The sequence below is a fragment of the Calonectris borealis genome, chromosome 3 (assembly GCF_964195595.1).
Source record: "Calonectris borealis chromosome 3, bCalBor7.hap1.2, whole genome shotgun sequence".
Classification (NCBI taxonomy): domain Eukaryota; kingdom Metazoa; phylum Chordata; class Aves; order Procellariiformes; family Procellariidae; genus Calonectris; species Calonectris borealis.
The window spans coordinates 113,876,705-113,898,643 of record NC_134314.1 but is presented as its reverse complement, the minus strand read 5'-3'; the positions used below and the strand labels follow the sequence as shown (position 1 = coordinate 113,898,643).

At 45.8% G+C, this 21,939-nt stretch overlaps 1 protein-coding gene across 2 annotated transcripts in view; it reads left to right on the top strand.

Moving 5' to 3' along the window:
- Positions 1-7,863: 7,863 nt before the first annotated feature.
- Positions 7,864-21,939, top strand: part of DTD1 (D-aminoacyl-tRNA deacylase 1) — a 28,805-nt gene continuing 14,729 nt past the window's right edge. The window contains exons 1-3 of one of the 2 annotated variants that reach the window (XM_075147352.1): positions 7,864-7,969; positions 11,519-11,609; positions 14,481-14,716. In XM_075147352.1, coding sequence (XP_075003453.1) covers positions 7,927-7,969; positions 11,519-11,609; positions 14,481-14,716 — 370 coding nt within the window. In that variant the 5' untranslated portion in view covers positions 7,864-7,926. Of the gene's footprint in view, positions 7,970-9,560; positions 9,583-11,518; positions 11,610-14,480; positions 14,717-21,939 lie in introns of those variants that run through there. The other variant, XM_075147353.1, reaches the window with a different exon arrangement.

Below are 21,939 nucleotides of genomic sequence, written 5' to 3'. Positions count from 1 at the left end.
AAAGAGCAATTGTAGTTTTAGAGTCTCTGAAGCGATAGCAGAATAGGGAAGCAGGCTGAGGAATGTAACTATCAGTAGATTAGGTAACGGAATGCAGGCGGGGAAGGCGTTCGCGTGGACACCTGCTTTTGACCAATCTGTGTATATTAAGATTCGTGTGCTTGCTGACTGTAAACCAATAGAGGATTCGTAGGTGCGCGTGTTAGTGTGGCTGGCTTATAAAAGTAGCGCAGTATTTTGAAATAAATGAGAATGATCATACCCATATTGGGACTCATCATTACTCCGGGATCGCCTCCCACTCCAACCCCTGGTCACTCCGACATCTGGTAGCAGAGGATGCGGAAACAATTCTTCGAGACTGCGATAAGAGCAGCAAGAGAAGGGGAGTGGGAAACAAGCGACTGGGAGAAGTACTATTCTAGTGCTCAAACAAATAGAATAGATAATGGTGCAGAGTGGCCAACTGCCTCCTAGAGGGTGAGCTGCCATCATGGAAAGTGAGGCAGCTGCCACGTTGCTCGCAGGCATACTCTGTAAGAGAGGGATCGAGACAACGGTGAAACAGCTTATCAAGCTAATTAAGTTAGGACAACGTTTGGGACATTTTAAAGACACTCACACGTTGTTTTCTGTGCCTGAATGGCAGGAGCTGGGGAAACTAATGTGGCAGAAGATTATTGAAGGTGATGAAAAATTGGAGAAGGAGATTAAGTCTGTGAGAGAATTGTGGGGAGACGTACTAGACACTTTAAAAGCTATGAAAGCTGAACGGGAGGTGGCGTGTGCGGCTGCTCAGATGCTGGCTCCGGACCCCATACCGGAGAAGTCTAAGAGCATGGAATCCAAGGCGGGACCTACCGCGCGATTTTTTGGGCTGCCTGCTGTGAAGGGTATGACGGGGTCCACCTGTAAGACTGTTGCCGAATTGCGTGATAAAGTTGAGCAGGACTCTGAGGTTAAAACGCCCAATGTCGTAATGTCGCCTTCGCTAGAACAGCCGGAAGTTGCGGGGGCTAAAGCAAAGCAGCAGTGTGGGACAAAAGCGGAAGTTCAACCGCCGAGCATGAAGGGGGAGGAGCGGCCAGCTCCACCCACCCCCCCAATTCAAGGCGGGGAAAGGTGCCGCCCTCCTCCCGCTGCCCCCCCTCTCTCCAGTGATTCCTCCGGCGCAGCCACACCGCCATCTAGCAGAAAAGAGAAAAATTCAACAGAAAGTATTAATCAGCTGTTAAAAGAGGTTGTGCAACAACGAAAGGACTTAACTACACAGACTCAGCAAAAAGGAGAACCTTGGTCAAACGCAGGTTCGAGAGACAACTTGCCACCCTGTTTCTCCGGACCTACCGCAGCTACCCGTCCCGGCCGATGGAGTGGAGTTGTTCGGGATGCTATTTTGGACGGACAGTGGGGGGTTGCATCCAACATTGGCCCCATGGCTTTTCCGGTGGTACAGGAAAACGGTCAAGGAAAATGGGAACCACATGATTGGATGATTCTACAACAAGCCAAAAATACTGTATCACAGTATGGTGTTAAATCGGAAGCTTCACGACAGATCGTTATTTGGATTTTCTCTGCTGATTTGCTGTGTCCCCATGATTGCCAAAGTCTGATGAGGCTTCTGTTGACACCTACACAGTTTTTGTTATGGGGATCGTCATGGTCTCACAGGGCAGTGAATGCTGCTGCCCAACATCAACAGCAAGGGGATCCATTATATGGGGTCACAGCTGAAATGCTCATTGGGGGGGGGACGTTATGCGGATATAAATGTCCAACTGATTTTTCCTGTCAATATGTTACAACTATCTTCTAAGCTTGCTTTAGATGCGTTTCTTTGCTTACCGGGATCGGCAGCCCCTTCTTTCAGCTCGGTGACGCAAGGTGCAACTGAGAAGTATAGCAACTTTATTGATAGGCTTTGGGACGCAGTAACGAACCACCCGGATTTGGGAGAGGACAATAAACAACAAATGTTTAGAATTTTGGCCTTTGATAACGCCAATAAAACTACCAAGGTCATTCTAGCCAGTCTGCCCAAAGGGGCAGGAGTGGAAGAAATGCTTTCTCGGGTGGAAAGAGCAGGGGTTCAAAAACAAAATGAGTCGATGGCAGCAGTGGTGCAAAGTGCTGTCAAAGAAGTAGTGCAACCATTGGCAGCTGTTGTTAAGCAAAAACACTCTCCAGGAATAGTCCAGCCCTTTAAAGGCACCTGCTTTCGTTGTGGGGAACAGGGGCATAACAAGCGAAATTGTCATGCTCCTGTATGGTGTGATAAGTGTCAAAAAAGTACTCATGCTACTAGGGCCTGTTCGGGAAACTTCAAACTGAGCGTGGGGAGAGGCCGTGTGCAGACACAAATGCCCCCTCAAAACGACAGCAGCAATCAGGGTTTTTACAAAAACACTCAGCTGCCACCAAAGGAAGTTTGGGGGTCGACCTGGAAACAACAATAGATTTCACTTTAACCAATACAGAAGTGTGCAAAATCCCTAGCAATGCGGTAGGGCCTTTAGTAGCTGATAGTAGTAGGATAGATGGAATCCTTTTCGGTCGATCTTCTGCAGGAATAAAAGGATTGATTGTAATTCCTGGAGTCATTGATGCAGACTATCCCGGTCAAATTCATATTATGGCCTATACAATAAGTCCTCCTCTCTTCGTCCCAAAAGGCAGTCGGATAGCCCAGATATTAGCTTTTAAAAATCCTTTAAGTCAATCAAACCAAGATTGGGAAGAACGTGGGTGTAAAGGATTTGGTTCTACTGGGCCTGCTGTATGTTTCACTACAAAATTAGACCACCGCCCACTCAAAACTGTGACTTTGAGTCAGGAGAACCTTTCAATAAGAATAAATGCAATGTTGGACACTGGGGCCGACATAACTATTATAAATCGAGCAAATTGGCCGTTGCAGTGGGAAATAGAAACCCCAAAGGCATTAATCGCAGGAGTGGCAGGGAACTTGGCCCCATATATAAGTAGTAAACCGGTTCAAGTGAGTTTCCCAGAAGGCCAGAGAGCAACACTGAAGGTCCATGTTTTGTCACTCCCTGGAAATTTGGAGGCATTAATCGGACGTGATGTTCTCAGTCAGATCGGGGCAATGCTGACTACAAAGCATTTTTAGTCATGGGCACTGGGGAGCAATCGCCCAACCCACCGTTAACATGGATCTCCAATGACCCTGTTTGGGTTGACCAGTGGCCCATGACTGAAGAGCGATTGCACATAACTAAACAACTGGTATCTGAACAACTTATAGAGGGACATATCAAACCGTCTGTCAGTCCATGGAATACTCCTATTTTTGTCATCCCTAAGAAAAGTGGGAAGTGGCGTTTACTACATGATTTGAGGAAAATAAATGATCAAATGTTGCCTATGGGAGCCTTACAACCTGGAATGCCATCACCTAATATGCTACCCGAAAATTGGCACATACTTATAGTTGACTTAAAGGACTGTTTTTTCACAATCCCACTGCACCCTCAGGACACTCAGAGATTTGCCTTTTCCATACCCTCGATAAATAAAGCAGCACCAGCAGAATGGTATGAGTGGGTGGTACTTCCACAAGGGATGAAAAACTCTCCTACATTGTGCCAATTATATGTCGCCTGGGCGCTGCAACCGATAAGAGAAAAATGGCCTGAAACTATAATCTATCATTATATGGATGATATTTTGTGTTGTCAACAAGTTCCTTTTGAAGTGCATCATATACAACAATTAACAACCATGCTAACAGACAAAGGACTTGTAATTGCACCAGAAAAGATCCAAAGGTCTCCACCTTGGAAATACCTAGGGTGGATCATTGCACAGGCAAAAATTCGTCCTCAAAAAATAGCATTAAAAACTCCACTCAAAACATTGGCTGATGTGCAAACGGTCTTAGGTGACATCCAATGGGTTTGCAATTGCGCTGGCATTACCAATGCAGACATTAAACCACTAACTGAATTACTGCGAGGCACTCAGCCTGCAGCTGAAATTCATATGATGAACAAACATCACGTAGCCTTACAGCACATTATAAACAAACTTACTATAGCCTGGACCGCAAGAAGAATCCTTGAACTGCCACTTTCTTTGCTTATCTGTAACACCGAAGAATCACCTTTTGCCGTTATATGTCAATGGCAAAACAAGAAGGGGGAGATGAAGGGACAACAGGGAATGAACTCCGTGACTGCCATTGACAACAACAACAATGATAACTTGCCAAATTCCTCCTTTTTTCAAATTTTGGAATGGATTTTCTTATGGGTACAACCACGTTTCAGTATACAAACTCGTCCTGAAGCCATAGGGGAATTAACCCGAAAAGGGAGAACGCGAATTATAGAGCTGACAGGACAGGAACCAGCAGACATCAGTATTCCTGTTAACGCTGTAGATTTAGAATGGTGGATACGCCACGTGCTGGCCATTCAAGAATCTCTGTTAGGATTTAGCGGAAAGGTGCACTCTCAGCAACCTCAAGGGAAATTGTGGCAGATTCTAAAACGAAATCAGTGGCTAGAAAAACCTAAAGTGGTTGATAGCCCGATACTCGAGGGGTTGACGGTATACACAGATGTGGGGAAACGCTCTAGACAAGCTGCATGTGTATGGTGGGAAACAGATCAATGGTGCAAAAAGATTTTGCAAGGGCAAGCTGGAGATACCTTACAGACTTTAGAATTAATGGCGGTGGTATGGGCGTTAGGGAATTGGCATGATCATCCTTTGAATGTGGTGACTGATTCTCTATATGTAGCTGGGCTTATACCAAGAATTCAAGACGCGCTGATTAAGGAAACAAATAATCCTCAGCTAGGGAAACTGTTTATTCAATTAAGATCAACCATCTCCCAGCGAGCGGCTCCGTGTTGTGTCATTCATATCCGTAGCCATCAATGGGAGTTGGGTTTAGGACGAGGGAATCAGATAGCGGACAATCTTGTCAGTCCAGCGTGTCATGTACCACCTGTAGATAAATTTTTACAAGCTAGGCAGGGTCATGAAATATTTCATCAAAACTCAAAGGGTTTAAGAAGGCAATATGGGTTATCAGAAAACGAAGCTCGCTCTATCATACAGGCCTGTCCCAAGTGTGGAAATCATGGACCTGGAATAGGGCTGGGCGTTAATCCAAAAGGTCTCAAGGCTTTAGAGCTCTGGCAGGCTGATGTAACTCATATCGCTGAATTTGGGCAGCTCAAATATGTACATGTCACCATAGATACCTTCTCTAAAGTAATATGGGCCACGGCTTTATCGGGTGAGAAGGCTCATCATGTGTGTAAGCACCTCCTTGCTTGCTTCGCGGTGTTGGGTGTGCCAGAACAACTGAAAACAGACAATGGCCCTGCTTACACCAGTCAGAAGTTGAGAACCTTTTTGATGAGATGGGGGGTCAAGCATATTACTGGCATCCCAAATTCACCGACGGGGCAGAGCCTTGTAGAACGCACGCATCAGGTATTGAAGGTCTATCTAACAAAGCAAAAGGAGGAAGAAAAGGACCCGCAAATGAGACTGCATAAAGTCCTATTTACTCTAAATTATTTGTGTCTGATGGGAGACAGAGAAGAGCCATCGATTATAATACACCACCAAAACCTTAAGTTTAACTCTCATACAACTCTTCCAAAACTACAAGTAATGTATGGAGACCCAATCACTGGCATGTGGCTGGGCCCAGTTTCGGTAATATTTAATGGGAAGGGATACATGTGTGTTTCCACAGATAAGGGACCAATATGGGTGCCTAGCCGAGCGGTGAAGCCTGCGCTCTTACAAGAAGAGGAAGACGTATCAAAGGAATTGTAACGACCGAGACTGTACGTTGTTATGAACTCTCCTTATGAAATAGAAAAAAACCAAAATCAGATGCGAAGACTGTCACCGATGTAAACCCTGGGTGTTATGTGAATGTTATCAATGTGGGAAAAAATGGTGGGTTCGGCTTAATCACGCTAATCGATGGTGTGATCACTGTTATCAAAAGAAATTGATTTGACTAAAATATTGTTGATTACTGGGCATGAGATAACTAACACACTTTCATATCAGATCAGCTGTAACCAGTGGACTAGATTAACTGCTGAAAGAGCTTGCTTGCCTATTATTTTAGGTGTTGAGTGTAAACGGCATAACCTGGTGCCAGAGATCTGGAAAGTACCCTTTAACCAATGGGTTGCAACAAAAGAAAAATGTCAAAAGCGGTTCGCATGGAAAGTAAAGCAAAACAACTACGAAACCTGGTGATTGGAACATTAGTAATAGTGATGGTAGTCCCCGTGACCATGTCCATACATCACATAGAGCCTAGGGAAAATATGTGGGTTACCTGGGCAAACAAAACAGGTCAATCTGCGTTTTGTTTGTCTCTTGCTACGGCAACAAAGCCTTTCAGAACCTGTTTGGTGGGCGTGCCTGGTTTCCGGGTAGAAAAGTTTATGTGTTGCATGAACCTATCCGATCATGGTGAGTCTATACATAAACAATTACAATGGTTAGAAAACCATGCAAGCATGATACAACAAAATCATGGCATTTTAGATGAATGGCTCATGAATATTTTTAGAGGGTTGCCGCAATGGCTGATAGCTTTGATAAAAGAAGGCTTGCGTATATTGATTATCATCTTAATATTGTGTGTATGCTTTTGTATTGCTTTTAGTTGTATAAAAAAGGCTGTCTCGAAAGTAATAGATCAGGCTTGGATTGTTCAAAAACAAAAAGGGGGATTTGTGGAAGGATTTTTATTAAATAACGGACATCCTATGAACATTCCAAGCACTGAGGATTTGTTAACAACAGTATAAGGCAAAGGGTTGCTAAAGAGCAATTGTAGTTTTAGAGTCTCTGAAGCGATAGCAGAATAGGGAAGCAGGCTGAGGAATGTAACTATCAGTAGATTAGGTAACGGAATGCAGGCGGGGAAGGCGTTCGCGTGGACACCTGCTTTTGACCAATCTGTGTATATTAAGATTCTTGTGCTTGCTGACTGTAAACCAATAGAGGATTCGTAGGTGCGCGTGTTAGTGTGGCTGGCTTATAAAAGTAGCGCAGTATTTTGAAATAAACGAGAATGATCATACCCATATTGGGACTCATCATTACTCCGGGATCGCCTCCCACTCCAACCCCTGGTCACTCTGACACCTGCACAGCAGACCTTCCTTTCTGTAGGGGCTTCCCCTTGCCCCTGCAGATACCTCCCAGTTTCTATAGGGGCTGCCCGCTGTCCCTGTATCCTTTTCTAGGACACCCCTGACCCCGCCACTGGTCTCTCTAAGGTCTCCCGACAGTCGCTGCAGAAACCACCTTGCTGTATAGAAAGTTGCTTCCAGCCTTTCTGCCCACACAGCCCAGCTTCTATAGGGGCTTTTATACCACACGGGCCCCAGCCCATGCACTTACAGACCCATGTTTACAGGCTCCTCCAGTCCCTACAGCCACCACCTCCTTTTCCAGAAGGCTCCTCCTAACCACTAGTTTCTATGGGCATCTGCCGCCATGCCCCTATAGCCATTCTTATAACCTAACCACTCCGGTTACCTGCATTTGCTCTTTCTGTAGGTGCCGCCCCTCAAAAAACCCTATAGACACCAACTCCCTTCAGAGCCCCTCCGCACGCAAAACATTTGTAGACACCTCGACTGCCTCTACGGACACCTCCCTTTTCTATAGAGGCTTCCTATAGGGGAAGCCCCTATAGGCACCGCTTGTGCCTATGCTATGCTATAGGACGCTTCGCGGCCCTACAGCGCCTCTCACGGGGAGGCTGCGGCAGCACCTCCCAGCCGCCAGGGGCCGCTGTGAGCGGCGCGGGCCAGCAGGGAGCGGCCGCCGTTGCCTAGCGCCGCCGCCTTCCCCCCCGTCCCTACCCCCACCGGCGCCGGGCCTGCGCTGCGCGGCCGCGCCACCATGAAGGCCATCGTCCAGCGGGTGGCCCAGGCCAGTGTCACAGGTCAGTGTGCCGCCGCCGGGAGGGACACCGGGGCCGGGCCTCCCTTCCCCGCCTCGCGCCCCCGCCGCGGCCTCCAACGGCCCCTCAGTGCCGTCCCCTCCCCGCGTTGCCTCTGTGTGTGTGGGCAGCGCCATCGCCCTCGCTTTCCCCCACGGCTGACGTGCGTGGGCGGTCTCCCCCCCCCCCCCCCGCCCCGCCGTCGTTCCCCTGCGTGGGTTTGGCGTGGGTCGGCTTGCTTTGCTTATGTTGCCGGCGTGTGCCGGCAGTGCTGGCCCAAGTCACCTCCTTCATGGCTGGTGTGCGTGGGCAGTGCTGTCCCAGTCGCCTTCTCCCGTGGTTTGCATGTGTCGTCTGTATAGTGAGAGCTGCCTCCTTGCCTTGCTTGCGTGGGCTGGCAGTCCAGTTGCAATCGCCTCCTTGGGTGGCTTGCATGCATGGACACTACAGTCGCAGTCATCTTGCATTGCTTGCTTGTGTTGGCAGGACTGTCCTGATTACTGCCGTGCCTTGCTTTATATGTGTTGGCAGTGCCATCTCAATTGCATTCTCCAGTGGCTTGCATGTGCCGCCACTACAGTCACAGTCATCTTGCATTGCTTGGTGTGTCGGCAGTGCGATTGTGATCACCTTCTCCTATGGCTTGCATGTGTCGGGCACTATAGTAAGAGTTGCTTTCTTGCATTTCTTCCTGTGTCAGCAGTTGTCAGCGACATGCTTTGCATGTGTTGGCACTATAATCAGAGTTGCTTCCTTGCATTGCTGTCGTGTGTTGGCAGTGCAGTTGCAATCGCCTCCTTGCGTTGCTTGCATGTGTTGGCACTACAGTTGCAGTCATCTCCTTGTATTGCTCGTGTGTGTCGGCAGTGCTGTCCCAGTTGCCTTTGCCCATGGTTTGCATGTGTTGTCTCTATAATGAGAGTTGCCTCCTTGCATGGCTTGCATGCATTGGCACTATGATCACAGTCATCTCCTTGCATTGCTTGCTTGTGTTGGCAGGGCTGTCCCGATTCTGTTGTGCATTGCTTGTGTGTGTCAATGGAGCCATCCCAGTTGCCTCCTTGCATAGCTGGCACGTGCTGGCACTATGGTCACAGTTGCCTCTCTGCATTGCTTGTGTGTGTCAGGAGTGCAGTTTCAATCACCTTCTCCCATGGCTTGAATGTGTCAGCACTATATTCAGAGCTGCCTCCATGCGTTGCTTGCGTGCACTGGCAGTGCAGTTGCAATCGCCTCCTTGCATGGCTTGCATGTGCTGCCACTACAACCGCGGTCATCTCCTTGCATTGCTTGTGTGTGGTGGCAGTGCCATCCCTGCTGCTTTCTCCTATGGTTTGCATGCGTTGGCAATACAATCGCAGTCGCCTCCTTACATTGCAAGCGTGTTGGCAGCGCAGCCTGACTCACGTTTTCGCGTTGCTTGCGTGTGTCGGCAGTGCTGTCCTGGTCGCCACCATGCATTGCTGGGGTGGGTCAAAGAAGCCAGTGATAGCCCTGGTGCTTGCTTAGCTGCTGGTAGGAATGGTGTGTCCTGACGGTATGTCCCTGCTATTGCACCGGTTGGACCTTCTGTGTCCAAGATGCTTAAAATCCCCAAGAAGTTTGCACGTGAAACAGTAAGTGTGCCTGCTGTGGGGCCCCAGGGCAAGGTGGTGTGCAGCAGGATAGCCTGCACCTTAAATAAATAGCTTCTGCTTGTGTGTGGCTGGTCAGGAAGCATTGGAAGAGCATGCCTGTGAATAAATAAGGAGCACAGCTTTTGTGCACAGCTGGTACTGCGGGTACAATAGTGGTCAGACCCCATCAGCACTGGGCTTGTGGCTGACTTATTGCCACATTTCTGGGTAGAATTTAAAATGTTGTTTCTGGCTGTTAAAGAGTTTGAGATGTCCCTCTGTGAGGGAGATAGCGCTGTGCTTAGCAGGATAGATTTCTGAGCTGGAGGGCTCATACCCAGGTCAGGTGGAAAGGAAGAGTTTTTGGGAGGAGTTTTCCCCCCTGATTTGCCTCTGCCCATTGGGAATAGTCCAGATCTGGCCACTGGTGCACAGACAGAAGCTTTCAGCTTTCGCTGGGGGCCTGCTCTCCTTTTGTTTTACAGAATGTTTGGGGCTTTGTCACGGATGGAGTGAGAGTGCACTTCACTCGTAAGAGAGGAGCAAAAATATACTTTATCGCTATAAAACAGTGAGTTAACAAAGGTCAATGGTAAATGCGGCAGTGGTTTAACAAGATTCGATGGCAAGGTACACTTCATTATTTACTGCGTGGAGGACAGGGTCAGACAAAACTGTCAGGGAGACCCTCCCATTGAGTCATGAGGTTCAGAAAGGACCCCCTTGATTTCTAAACTCCTTCTCAGAGAGGAGTCTAGGTGCGGCTGGATCCAATCCTAGTCCCAGACTTGGTCAACCGTTTATGTCTAAAGGATTATATATGCGCAATCAATCCTTGATATCACTTAGCTAAGATTTCAAAGTTTAGCGTGCTGTTAGTCACTTACCGAGGATCTGTTGCGGCAAGGAATCTCTCAACCTCGAGGAGTAACCCCGAGAGGCGGCCCTACTGAAGGGGAGATCCTGGCGTGCAGCCTGCTGCCGTGCAGGAGAGCTCAACGGGCCCTGGGCTATCCGCTATTTATAGAATAAGATGATTGACATATAGTCATATTTGCATACCAGCAAGGTGTTTGGGCCACTGCTCCAGACAGTCGCTGGCTACCGTGTTGCCATCTGTCCCCAAAGTCCAGCATAAGCTGGATGCAGCCATCATGACCACTGGTAGTTATTGCTTATGTGGCGGGAGGCACGCTGCAACAGTTTTTTTTTCCTAGTTGCATGAGCCTGGATATAGTTTTAACAGCTGGGTAGCTGGTGCTTATCTCAGTTTTAAGACGTCATTTAAATCTTACTACAGTCATCTCAGGCTCAACCATGTTAAGATAATTTAAATTAACATAATTTAATTAAATTAAGATAATTTAAAACATTTCTTAGGAAAACACAATGGATCTGCGATGGTTTGTGTTTTATTGCAAATGTCATTAAAGAGGTTGTGTTCCCAACTAGGAGGGTAGAATTTGCAGGTTGTTAAAAGTCTTGTTTCAAAAAAATCCATGAGGACTATATCAAGTAGAAATCACCTTGTCACAACTAATGCAAAGTATGTAGGGAGTGGTGGAGTAGAGAAATTGAGTACACTTACTGATATCAACCAGGTGGATAATTTTGGAGGATTGGAGAGAGTTCTGCCACCTCTCTGGTTAGCACTGCTGATCCAATTGTAGTAAAAAATCTTTATAGAGTGTTTTTAAACTCTGGAGTAAGCATCTTGAGCTAGTCCCTCACAAATAAGTCACGACATTGGGAAGACTTTTGAAAGAGGACTTCTACGTGATCTTTACTCTCTGACAAACTTAAGACAGAGAAGAAGGGCTTAGAATGGTGGTTTTTTTGGTGGTTGTACAGTTTCCAGCTGAAATCAGTACTTACCCGTGTCATAAAACGAGACAGTGCATTTAGCCTTACTTTTCTTTTCCCCCCCCTTCCCCAGTGGGTGGTGAACAAATAAGCTCAATAGGACGAGGCCTCTGTGTGCTGCTGGGCATTTCTTTGGAAGACACGCAAAGAGAGCTGGAGCACATGTAAGTCACATATTTCCTTTTGCCTTGTACTCTTTTATTTGTGCTTTTCTGACACTGAATCGGTGATACCTGTGCAGTAGCCAAACAAATGGGGCACTCCTGTTGGGAAACTCAGGTTTGCCTGTTAGTTCCTCTTCAGATTTTACCTTGAATACGTGTTTCTTAGTTAGAGTTTTCTTTTTATGTTCCATTGAGAAAAATCTGTTTCCATTCTCTGTCTTCTCTATATCTCTTTTTTAACAAGAACAGACTCAAAAAGGAAGAATCTATATGTTGGGTTTTTCTGATCTCCCTTTTTAAAGTGTCTATCCTTTTTACTGTATGAATTTACCCCGAAGGACTCCATCCTTCAAGGATGGGATGTATCAGAAACCTCAAACTCTCATTTTAGCTTGCACATGAGAAGTTTTGTTCTTCCAAAAGGCTGGATAGTCTTGTCAGTTACTTTTCTGTAAAAGTGAATCAATTTGGCAGCCTGGAGGGCTGGCTCTGGCCATCTGTTCCATGGCCACAAAATACCGTGATTCGGCTGGCAAACACATGCAAGAGAGGGTTCTCCAGGGGCTTCTGTCTCCTTCAGACTGTTCATTGTTCTAGGGCTGACCTCAGTTCTTATGAAGGCAAGGAAGAAACAGGTAATAGAGCTAACTGATGTCAAGAAGAGGAAAGGCTCCAGCAGTGAAGGGAGAAGAATGTCAGTGAGGGTGAAAACAACCCTTAGCAGATGTGGAAGAGAAAATAGAGTGGGGATGTGAGCTAAAGGTCACCAAAGTTCTCACATAAATATGTGAAACTTGTAGAGAATTGCAGCAAAGCTGAAGGTGTTTTTATTATGACATGGTTCATTGGCTTGCCTTATTGTTTGCCTCCTCAGTGTGTAACATTTGCTCTATTGTTGTTTCTCATTCCTATGTTGATGAATGTGAAAAATGCTTCTGAATATCGCAAGCAGGTGATCTGTAGCGACTGTGCTCTCAACACCAGGTTGTTTGGATGACTGATGCAGGAAAGGCAGGAAGCCAGCATCTGAAAAAAAGGAATGAAAGAAATCAGCTTAACCAGGCTCTTCAAGTCCTATTAAAGGAAACTTTAGTAATCCTGTAAATGAAATAACAAATATCTTTATCATTAAAACACAGCAGTGATGATGATTTAAGCCTGTGTGCTGGGGCCTTCCAAGGCTTTTAACCATCCACTTCATTCATGAGTCAATTATGTTTCTCTTTGACACACACAAATTGGCAAGGAAGGGTTTTGTGATTGTGCTTCAGGGGGGTTGGACTAGATGACCTTTAAAGGTCCCTTCCAACCCAAGCTATTCTATGGTTCTTACGATTCTATTCTATGACTATAACAAAGTCTTAGCTCTGGTGCAGTGTAAAATGTCTGGCTGATGGCTGCAATTGAAGTGCTTTGCACTTGATATGCTCCCTTGTTTATAGATGCTGCAGATTTGTAGAAGCTAAAAGAAGAAACCAAAGACAGGAGAGTGGCATGCATGCAGTCTTGTTATCAATCTCAGTCCAGCCATAGACTGGGTTGCAAGTCTGCCTGCTGCTTTTCAGGATCCATTTGTGAAAGTCTCCTTGTCCTCTCTGAGTATTCAAACCAGTCAATTCTGCCCTCCGGATCCAAAAATCAACCTTAATGCAAATACAAACAAGTCCCGGCCACCACTTTGCTGCCACCTGTAGTTCTGCACTGTTCCCTGCCTTCCTCTTCTCATCCATGGCCAGCAGGTCAAGGGAGGTGATTCTGCCCTTCGACTCCTCTCTGGTGAGACCCCACCTGGAGTACTGCGTCCAGCTCTGCAGCCCTCAGCACAGGAAAGACATGGACCTGTTGGAGTGGGTCCAGAGGAGGGCCACAAAAATGATAAGAGGGATGGAATGCCTCTCCTATGAAGAAAGACTGAGAGAGTTGGAGTTGTTCAGCCTGGAGAAAAGAAGTCTCCGGCGAGACCTTATTGCAGCCTTCCAGTACTTAAAGGGGGCTTGTAAGAAAGATGGGGACAGACTTTTTAGCAGGGCCTGTTGTGACAGGACAAGGGGGAATGGTTTTACACTAAAAGAGGGTAGATTTAGACTAGATATAAGGAAGAAATTTTTTATATTGAGGGTGGTGAAACACTGGCACAGGTTGCCCAGAGAAATTGTAGATGCCCCATCCCTGGAAACATTCAAAGTCAGGTTGGACGGGGCTCTGAGCAACCTGATCTAGTTGAAGATGTCCCTGCTCATTGAGGGGGGGGAGGGCGGGTTGGACTAAATGACCTTTAAAAGTCCCTTCAACCCAAACTGTTCTATGATTCTATGATCCTGATGAAAAAGTGCTGTCCTCATCTGGCTTGCGGGGCCTGGTTTGGAAAAAGTGCTAGGAGGTGACAAAGCTGGGGGAATATATGTGAATCATGTTTGGAAACAACTATAGTTTAGCATGATCTCATTTCTTACTGAGTATGATTTCCCAGTGCAGTGGGAGGATTAAAATTCCCAAAGCTATTCACATGTTAAATAATGTTGTGACACATAAAATCAGGTAGTAAAGAGTAAGTTTTCTTACTTCCTATGCCATCTTTATGTCACCTTGTAACTTGCAGTTATTCTGTCCTGATCTCATGCTCTGTAAAATGATGATGTTAATTAATGGTCTGACAATGTTATGTGTAAGGGCTTTCTTGGTTATGGCTCTGCCTAATGTGACGAGATTCCCATGGTTTAGGAAGGAAGGGACAAAGGGATATCTTGTTATGTGGAGGCAGAATGAATATGCATTTGCCTTCCCTTTTATCTCATCCTGTGTGGTAGGCATTACCTTGTACCTGTTGATCCTCCATGGGGCAATTTAGGAATTATCTTTTTCTCCTCCTAGGGTTCGAAAGATCTTGAACTTGCGAGTATTTGAAGATGAAAGTGGGAAGCACTGGTCCAAAAGCGTGATGGATAAACAGTATGAAGTGTTGTGTGTGAGCCAATTTACTCTCCAGTGCATCCTGAAAGGAAACAAGCCCGACTACCACATGGCAATGCCCACAGAGCAGGCGGAATGTTTTTATAACAACTTCCTGGAGCAGCTAAGAAAAGCCTACAAACCAGAGCTTATTAAAGGTAAGAGCAAAAGGTTGGTAAGGTCCTTAATGTGACCAGTGGACCTTGTTTGCATGTGCTCTTCCCTGATCATTACTTTCTTTATTCTGCGATTTTCTGTCTGTGTTGCAAGGGAGCTGTCTTTATGCGGCAGTAGATGGGGGGATGTTACGGTATTTTCACTAGAAGCCTGGAAGGGTGATCACTCCAATCTTCCTCTAGCCAAGCCGTTTCCTGGCATTCCTCTGGAATAGTTTGACATGTATGTTTGTTCTTGTATTGTTATTGGCTGTATCATGTGAGCAATGACTCTGATAACATAACCCAGAGAGGCTGCAGCCATGAGAACAAGCCCGGGGGTCAGGCTCCCTCAAAGGCTGGATATTTTGTGCTGTGTAGCTAGATTAACCCAGGAGGAACATTTTTTCTGAGGCATATGTGGTTAGTCAGGCTTGAAGGCGTCGCCAGTGTGTGATGGACAGCGTAGCTCCATCTGTCACTTTAGTTTTACATTCTGTTAAATGGTAATGATGACAGTGCGAGGTGTAATGTGCTACTTGAGAACAGCATTTGATTTAGATTATCTTTTCTCAACTTTATGCCATGTATGCAACAGTTTTCTCTTTACCAGAAAATGCCTGGCTTCCCTTTGCATTTGTGCTCTATCTGCCCTTAATCTTGTCTGTTTGCTTTTCTGTTTACTTTCTGGCTGTTTTCATATTTAGACTTGAATTTTTGATACTCTTGCCCAGAAGACAAGTGTCTAGAGAAGACTATTTTTTAAATGAGGGCTATTAATAGTGGAGTGGAAAAATGGAGATAATGATAATCATCACCCTTACTTTTCTTATGAGGAAAAAAAAGGGAAAAAAGGCAGAAAACTGGTAGCTGGGGAAAGGTTTAGAGGTTAATCTCTGTATTGACTGTAGATGAAAGATAATTATCCCAGGTACCCATATCATGAAGTGCTTTCCAGGGAGGCGCAGTGAAATGCACACATAAAATATCCGTCTTGTGTCAACTTTCCAGTAGCTTGAAATATTCTTCCCATCAGCATTTGTTGATGATATGGAATGCACTTCTGATACCCCTTCCATGCATCCCTTTTGGTCCCTAACATAGGAGTCTTCTGTTCTAATGAAGCATGAGGCTCTACCTTCTGTCTTCAAAATCTGTACTCATGTATTTGCCCTACATATACACATACACACACACACACACACAACTGTAGTTATTGGGAGATTAGAGTTTGATTCTCTGGATTGCTGTAGGTGCCCTTCCCTTTGATCTTACAAATTGCTTAATGCAGTTTAGAAGAATCATTTCATCATTTAAAGTGGAATTTGTGTACCTGAGTCAAAGACAGGTCAATAAATGTTTCGCCATATTGCTTAAGAGCCTTGTGTTTTCTAGTCCCTATGTTTTCTCAATAGACTACTTTGGCTGTTTGAAGTTGAGCTACTATGTGTGCCGCTGTTGTAGGTGCTGGGCAGGCAGCTCCTCCATCTGACATCTGGTCTATCTGGAGCTTGCCAGCTAGGAGCTCAGAGTGGTAAGTGTTCCCCAAAGAGAAGCGCAAATCATTCTTTCACACTCAGAGCAGGGGGACATTTGACAAACAAAATCTTGGAGAAGGCTCAAAGCCATGGTTCCTAGTTTCACACAGATGTCTTAAGACTGCAGATGGACACCCAAGTGAAGGGTGCATGAGAAATCCTTGCCTGTCTCGCTTCAGTGCTTTCTTGTTATGAAGTTCATTCCTGAATACCTCACTTCACTCTGAGGACTCTGTTGCACCAGCTAATATAAAAAACCTGGACCTACCAAGGTTTCTCCTTGTGCGTCAGGGCCTTTGCTCTCTGTCTTGAATGTGGATTTAGTCTTGTGAGGCAGTAAGGATTAGCATGGCAGAGAGTGTGAAATACCTCACTCCCTTAATAGCAATATCTGAGTAAATATGAGAGGACTGTTCCACAAGTAGGAGTTTAATTCAGATTAAGGTTTGGTGCAAGCTGAAAGCAGAATTATTCTCTCTGATTAATTCCCTTTGTGAGTGTTGTCACTTCGGAATACGTGCTCTTATCTGGAGCAGGAGTACCCGCATTGGGTTAATTAGGAATAACTTTCCAAGTAGACAAGCTTAGAAGTAACTTCTGAATAAAACCAGTGTGAAGTTTCTAGGTCATGAGGCTTGAGATATGTCCAAAAAATATTCTGAAAGTAAATTAGATCTCATTTTCAAGTCTTTACATCTCAGATGTGGCTTGTCTGTCTCACCTCAGATAAAGATCTTCTTTGCCTCTGAAGGAAAAGGAATTTGAAGAGGTGGGTGTCCAGCAGAATAAACTTGTCACTTTAATTATACTTGTGGGATCCTATTTTATTGCAGAGGATGTTGCAAGGAGGTGACTTGATCAGTCAAGAAGTCTTGTAGTGGGGGAAGGTACTTACTACATTGAAGAGCATTGTGGTATAAAAGCAGGAAAAGAAATAGTATTGAAGTGTAAGTTGCTAGCGTCTCCCATGGACAGTACAGGGTCATGTGATAAATTTACCTAAAGTTGCTGGGGTAACAAGCAACATCCAAGGAGGGTGGATTCTTTTTCCTCCTTTCCTTCTGACTAAAAAATGAAAATCAATCCAGACGGACTCTTGGGACAGGGAGATGGAAGAGATGATGTTTTCAGTTTCCTTGCAGTCCTGTGCAGAAGAGGGATTTGTCTGCATCTGAGTTTCAGAAGTCGCATTCAAGGGCAGAACAATCAACTCCTTTGCAGCCTGTCTGCCCTAGCACCGCAGGAGTGATGTGTTCCCCCGGTGTGCTCTTAGGTGAATGCAAAATGCAGTGGTACCACAGATGTCAGCCTGTTTTAGGGGAATCAGGCTTGTCTCTCAACTTACCTCTTCAGGAAAGTGTAACACACAAATGAAAAATGCCTTCTCTGAAAGGTTATATGAATTGCCATATACTGAAACTACAGTAGACACTGGGACAAGGGAAGGAAGACAGGAACGTGTTTTTGAGGCCGGCAGCCAACACAGGGAGATTCTGCTGAAGAAGCATCTCTTCCTGAGGAGGCATTAGGCATTGATTTAACAAGAAATTGTGAAACTAGGTTTTAGCTTTTCCTTGTTCTTTCAGGCAAGACCAGACCCTGAAGCTGCAGAGAGAAAAGCTGTGTTACAGTGAGCGCACTTCTTGAAAAGAGCTATGAGGGCCAATGGACCGCTAGAACCCTTTGGTTTTGTTGTATAAGGGAGCTGCCAGCACAAAAATCCAGAAGTGTCCCATGAGGAAAGCACATACCGTGCAGGGACTATGGTCCCTGAAACTACAGGACGCATCAATTTGTGATAAGGGAGGGTGGCAGCTGCTTTGCAGTATGTTTGAAAGCTTGAAGATGAGGGTGTGTGGTGGTCTACAAGATATTTTGGATTAAGACCAATAAAGGGATTCTGGAATGTGTGAAGAAATTCTCCCTCAGTTGGCTTTTTAAATCCTTTGAGAGAATGAGGTTGCTGGGACTGAAACCCACCCTGCCTTTCATATTGTGGTGGTTGCAAGGTGCTGAGGCCCTTCCTGTCTTTGAGGGGAAGGTCTGGAAGAGAGAGGCTATAGAGGAGGGCAGCATTAACAGACATTTCTTTTTTCAGTACTCTTTCCATTAGCTCTAAATCTTAAACTTTCTGAGCTGTGATTCACCTTGGCCTGGGATGACCTTGGGTCAAAAGACTGGAAGTTTAAGTATGAGGAGAACGGGAGGGCGCTGTTATAGAAAGATGTCCCTCGAAGTAGTTCTGATGCTGAAACAAGATAGAAAGTGCTTGTGACATGGGAGTGCTTTGAGTGTTCTGGTAAAGGTGGGAGGTTATTTGACCACTTTATCGGCCTTTAAAAAAAGGGGCCTGTGAGGTTTACTTTTTTTTAGGTCCATACATGTATGGGAAGTGCAAAAGGCACTGTGAGTAAAGTACAGCAGAGGGATGATACGACATGTAGAGAGCTATTTGAAAAGTTGTGCTCCCACTAATAAAGCTTAAGACGGTATTTTCTGTTTATTATTTTGTTGAAGAAAGATGCATTAGTTTTGAGTGGTTTATGTGATCAACGTATAGGTACATCTCTTTCCATACCCACTTGTAAATATAACAAAAACACTTCTAGGAGCAGTAACTCAAGTAGTGTCTGCTTGATCTTCCTAAAGAAGCAATATAACCACTTTCTAAGCATGTCAGTAGATCCTTCCCTCATTGTCTGCATGAAGGTACAGAGTCATGTTTTATTGTGTTTGTCAGATGCAGAAGATATCTGTTTCTGTGCAGGAAACAATTCTGTGAGATTCCTGCACTGTAGTTGGTATTTGTTCTCTAAGAGACTCTTACACATTATGGTAGCTAGACTTCAGGTGTGCAGATACAGCTAACCAAAAGCAAGCATTCTTCAAGCTTTTATTTCTCAACTGAGAGTCATTTATAGGCATCTCTGAAAATGTATGCCTGCATGATTCACCAGTGAAACCTAAAGCTAAAGGTTTAGGGAAAAACTACCTGGGTTTTCTCTGCAGGTTCTCATCTATCATGGGTGGCAAAGGGTTTGAAAACTGTGCTGGAAAATGATAATCACTATTTTTTTGATTGCTCTGACATCTTTTCTCAGTTGGACCCTTTACATGTTCCAGGCTCCTGCAAATTTATAAAATGGGAACAGATCTTTTTGATTTTTTTTTACTTGCTTTGTAATACTTCTGTCTCATAAATTTTCTGTTATTTTCTGTAATTATTTAGTAACTCTCTTCTTTTTTTCTTCTGCACCATTAGCTAGCATTCAGAACACACTGATTCTTTCCTGAAATACGGACAGCTTCATGGTATCTCTGTTTACCCGACTTACCCAATCAAGTCAGCTGCACCTTTTTAAAGCAGTAACTGTTGATATGCCACTAACTTCTGATGTGCCATTCTTTGATGCCACTGCAGCCTCAGTTGTCCCTTCCCTCCAGAGGGTACTGACCCTACAGTGGAGTTGTCAGATGGGAAGGTGTTTTCACTCCCGCTGTAGTATATAACCTTCTTAGGTTATACGATACAAAACTGGTCTGCACACACACAACGGAGCACAGAGGCAGGCAGGGGAACCCAAATTTTGGACTCAGAGGATTGCAAACCCTGTCCGGGCCCCTCCCAGGGCTGTCCTGGGGGACCGTCAATCCCGTGGTCCAGGTGTGATGCTTATCCTGGGGAGTCAACGGGAGTGGCTCTCCGGATCACCTTTTGGACTGAGGGGGGTCACTGCCTGGAGATACAGGACACATGCAGGAGGAGAGCATTTCAGGGTTGCACAAGACTTATTATGGGATGTTTAGGTGAGGAAGCAAAGGCAGCGAAAGAGGTGGATCTCGGTGATTTCAGGAGGAACAAGCATGGGAAAATAAAGGGATGTGGGTATAAAAAGGGCCAGCCATGTACGGAATGATGGGTCAGTACGCTTGTAGCCATGCCCTGCACCTGCACAGCGCAGTCTGCATTGTCTTCTTACTAAAGTCCATTTCTGACTATTTTCCTGGGTGAGGGACCCACTGTTCTGTGTGCATGTGTGTGAATGGGGATCTGAGTGCAGCAACTGGAGTGGGACCATGGGTTCGAGGCCCGTGTCTGCGAGTGAGCGTGAGTGAGCAAATACACAGCAGGATGAGCTGGCGAGGAGCTGCGGTGGCCAGAGCTGAGTCTGGGTGAGTGTCTCTGAGGGTGAGACAACAGGAGAAACTGGTTCCTGGGGGGACTAGAGGAGTCCTGGCCAGCTGCTGGAGAGACCGGGGGTCTCTACGGACGAGACCTGCGTGTGTGCGTGTGTGTGTCTCTAAGGGTAAGATGCGGGGGGAGCCAGCAAACTGCCAGAGAGCTGCGGGGAAATGTGTGTGTGTGTGCATGTGTGCGAGGGGGTCTGTACCAGCTGCTGGAGCCGGGCTGCAGGCCTCAGGGACTTGTACCCCAGGTGCCAGCATCTGGGGAGGCCAAGATCCATGGGCAGCTACTGGGCAGACTGAGTGTCTAAGCCTCGCTGCTGGAGGAGTCCGCGTTGTATATATGTACATATTTTCCACTAATGGACCTTCATCCTGACCAGCCAGTGAGGGGTCCAGGGTGAGGCTGTAGGTGCTATTTGTGTTCATGTGAGTGCTGAGTGTGTCCGTGTGGGTATCTGTGCAGCTGGCTGCGTGTGTATATATATACGTGTGTGCGTATGTGTGTAGCATACATGTGTTTGTGCGTATGTGCCTACTGGGAATGCACAGAATCATAGAATAGAATTATAGAATCATTAAGGTTGGAAAAGACCTCTAAGGTCATCGAGTCCAACCGTCAACCCAACACCACCATGCCCACTAAACCATGTCCCTAAGCGCCACATCTACACGTCTTTTAAATACCTCCAGGGATGGTGACTCAACCACTCCCTGGGCAGCCTGTTCCAAGGCTTGATCACTCTTTCAGTAAAGAAATTTTTCCTAATATCCAATCTAAACCTCCCTTGGCGCAGCTTGAGGCCATTTCCTCTCGTCCTATCGCTAGTTACTTGGGAGAAGAGACCGACACCCACCTCGCTACAACCTCCTTTCAGGTAGTTGTAGAGCGCGATGAGGTCTCCCCTGAACCTCCTCTTCTCCAGACTAAACTGTCCCAGTTCCCTCAGCCGCTCCTCATAAGACTTGTTCTCCAGACCTTTCACCAGCTTCATTGCCCTTCTCTGGACACGCTCCAGCACCTCAATGTCCTTGAGGGAGTAGACACTGTCTTTTTTTCTGCCCTTTTTGCCAAACTCTGTCAAAGAACGGCCTAGGTTGCATACAGGAACGTAGAAATTGCTATAGCAGATTGGGACTGAGCTGCACACCAATGTCTCCTGCTCTAGAGTATTCAATGTCAGATGCTTCAGAGTAGTCTTCAGGTGTTTTTATCTTTTGCTTATATATAAGCAACAGAACATCAACGGGTTAACTGGACTGGATCTCTAGGCTTAGCTGTTACATCCTTTAAAATTTCATTTCCTGCCTGTGAGAGCTATCTTGCCTATCCTGAACAGTGAGCACCTTGATTATCTGTAGACTTGTTTGTTTTGTGGACATTTCTGTACTTAGCTGCATATTTATTGTCTCTGAATGTCAGACCACATAGCTGGGTGCACATAGACTGTTTTTTTCTTAGTAGCTTTCTGCAGTTTGTTAGCTGGCTGTCCTCTTATGTGT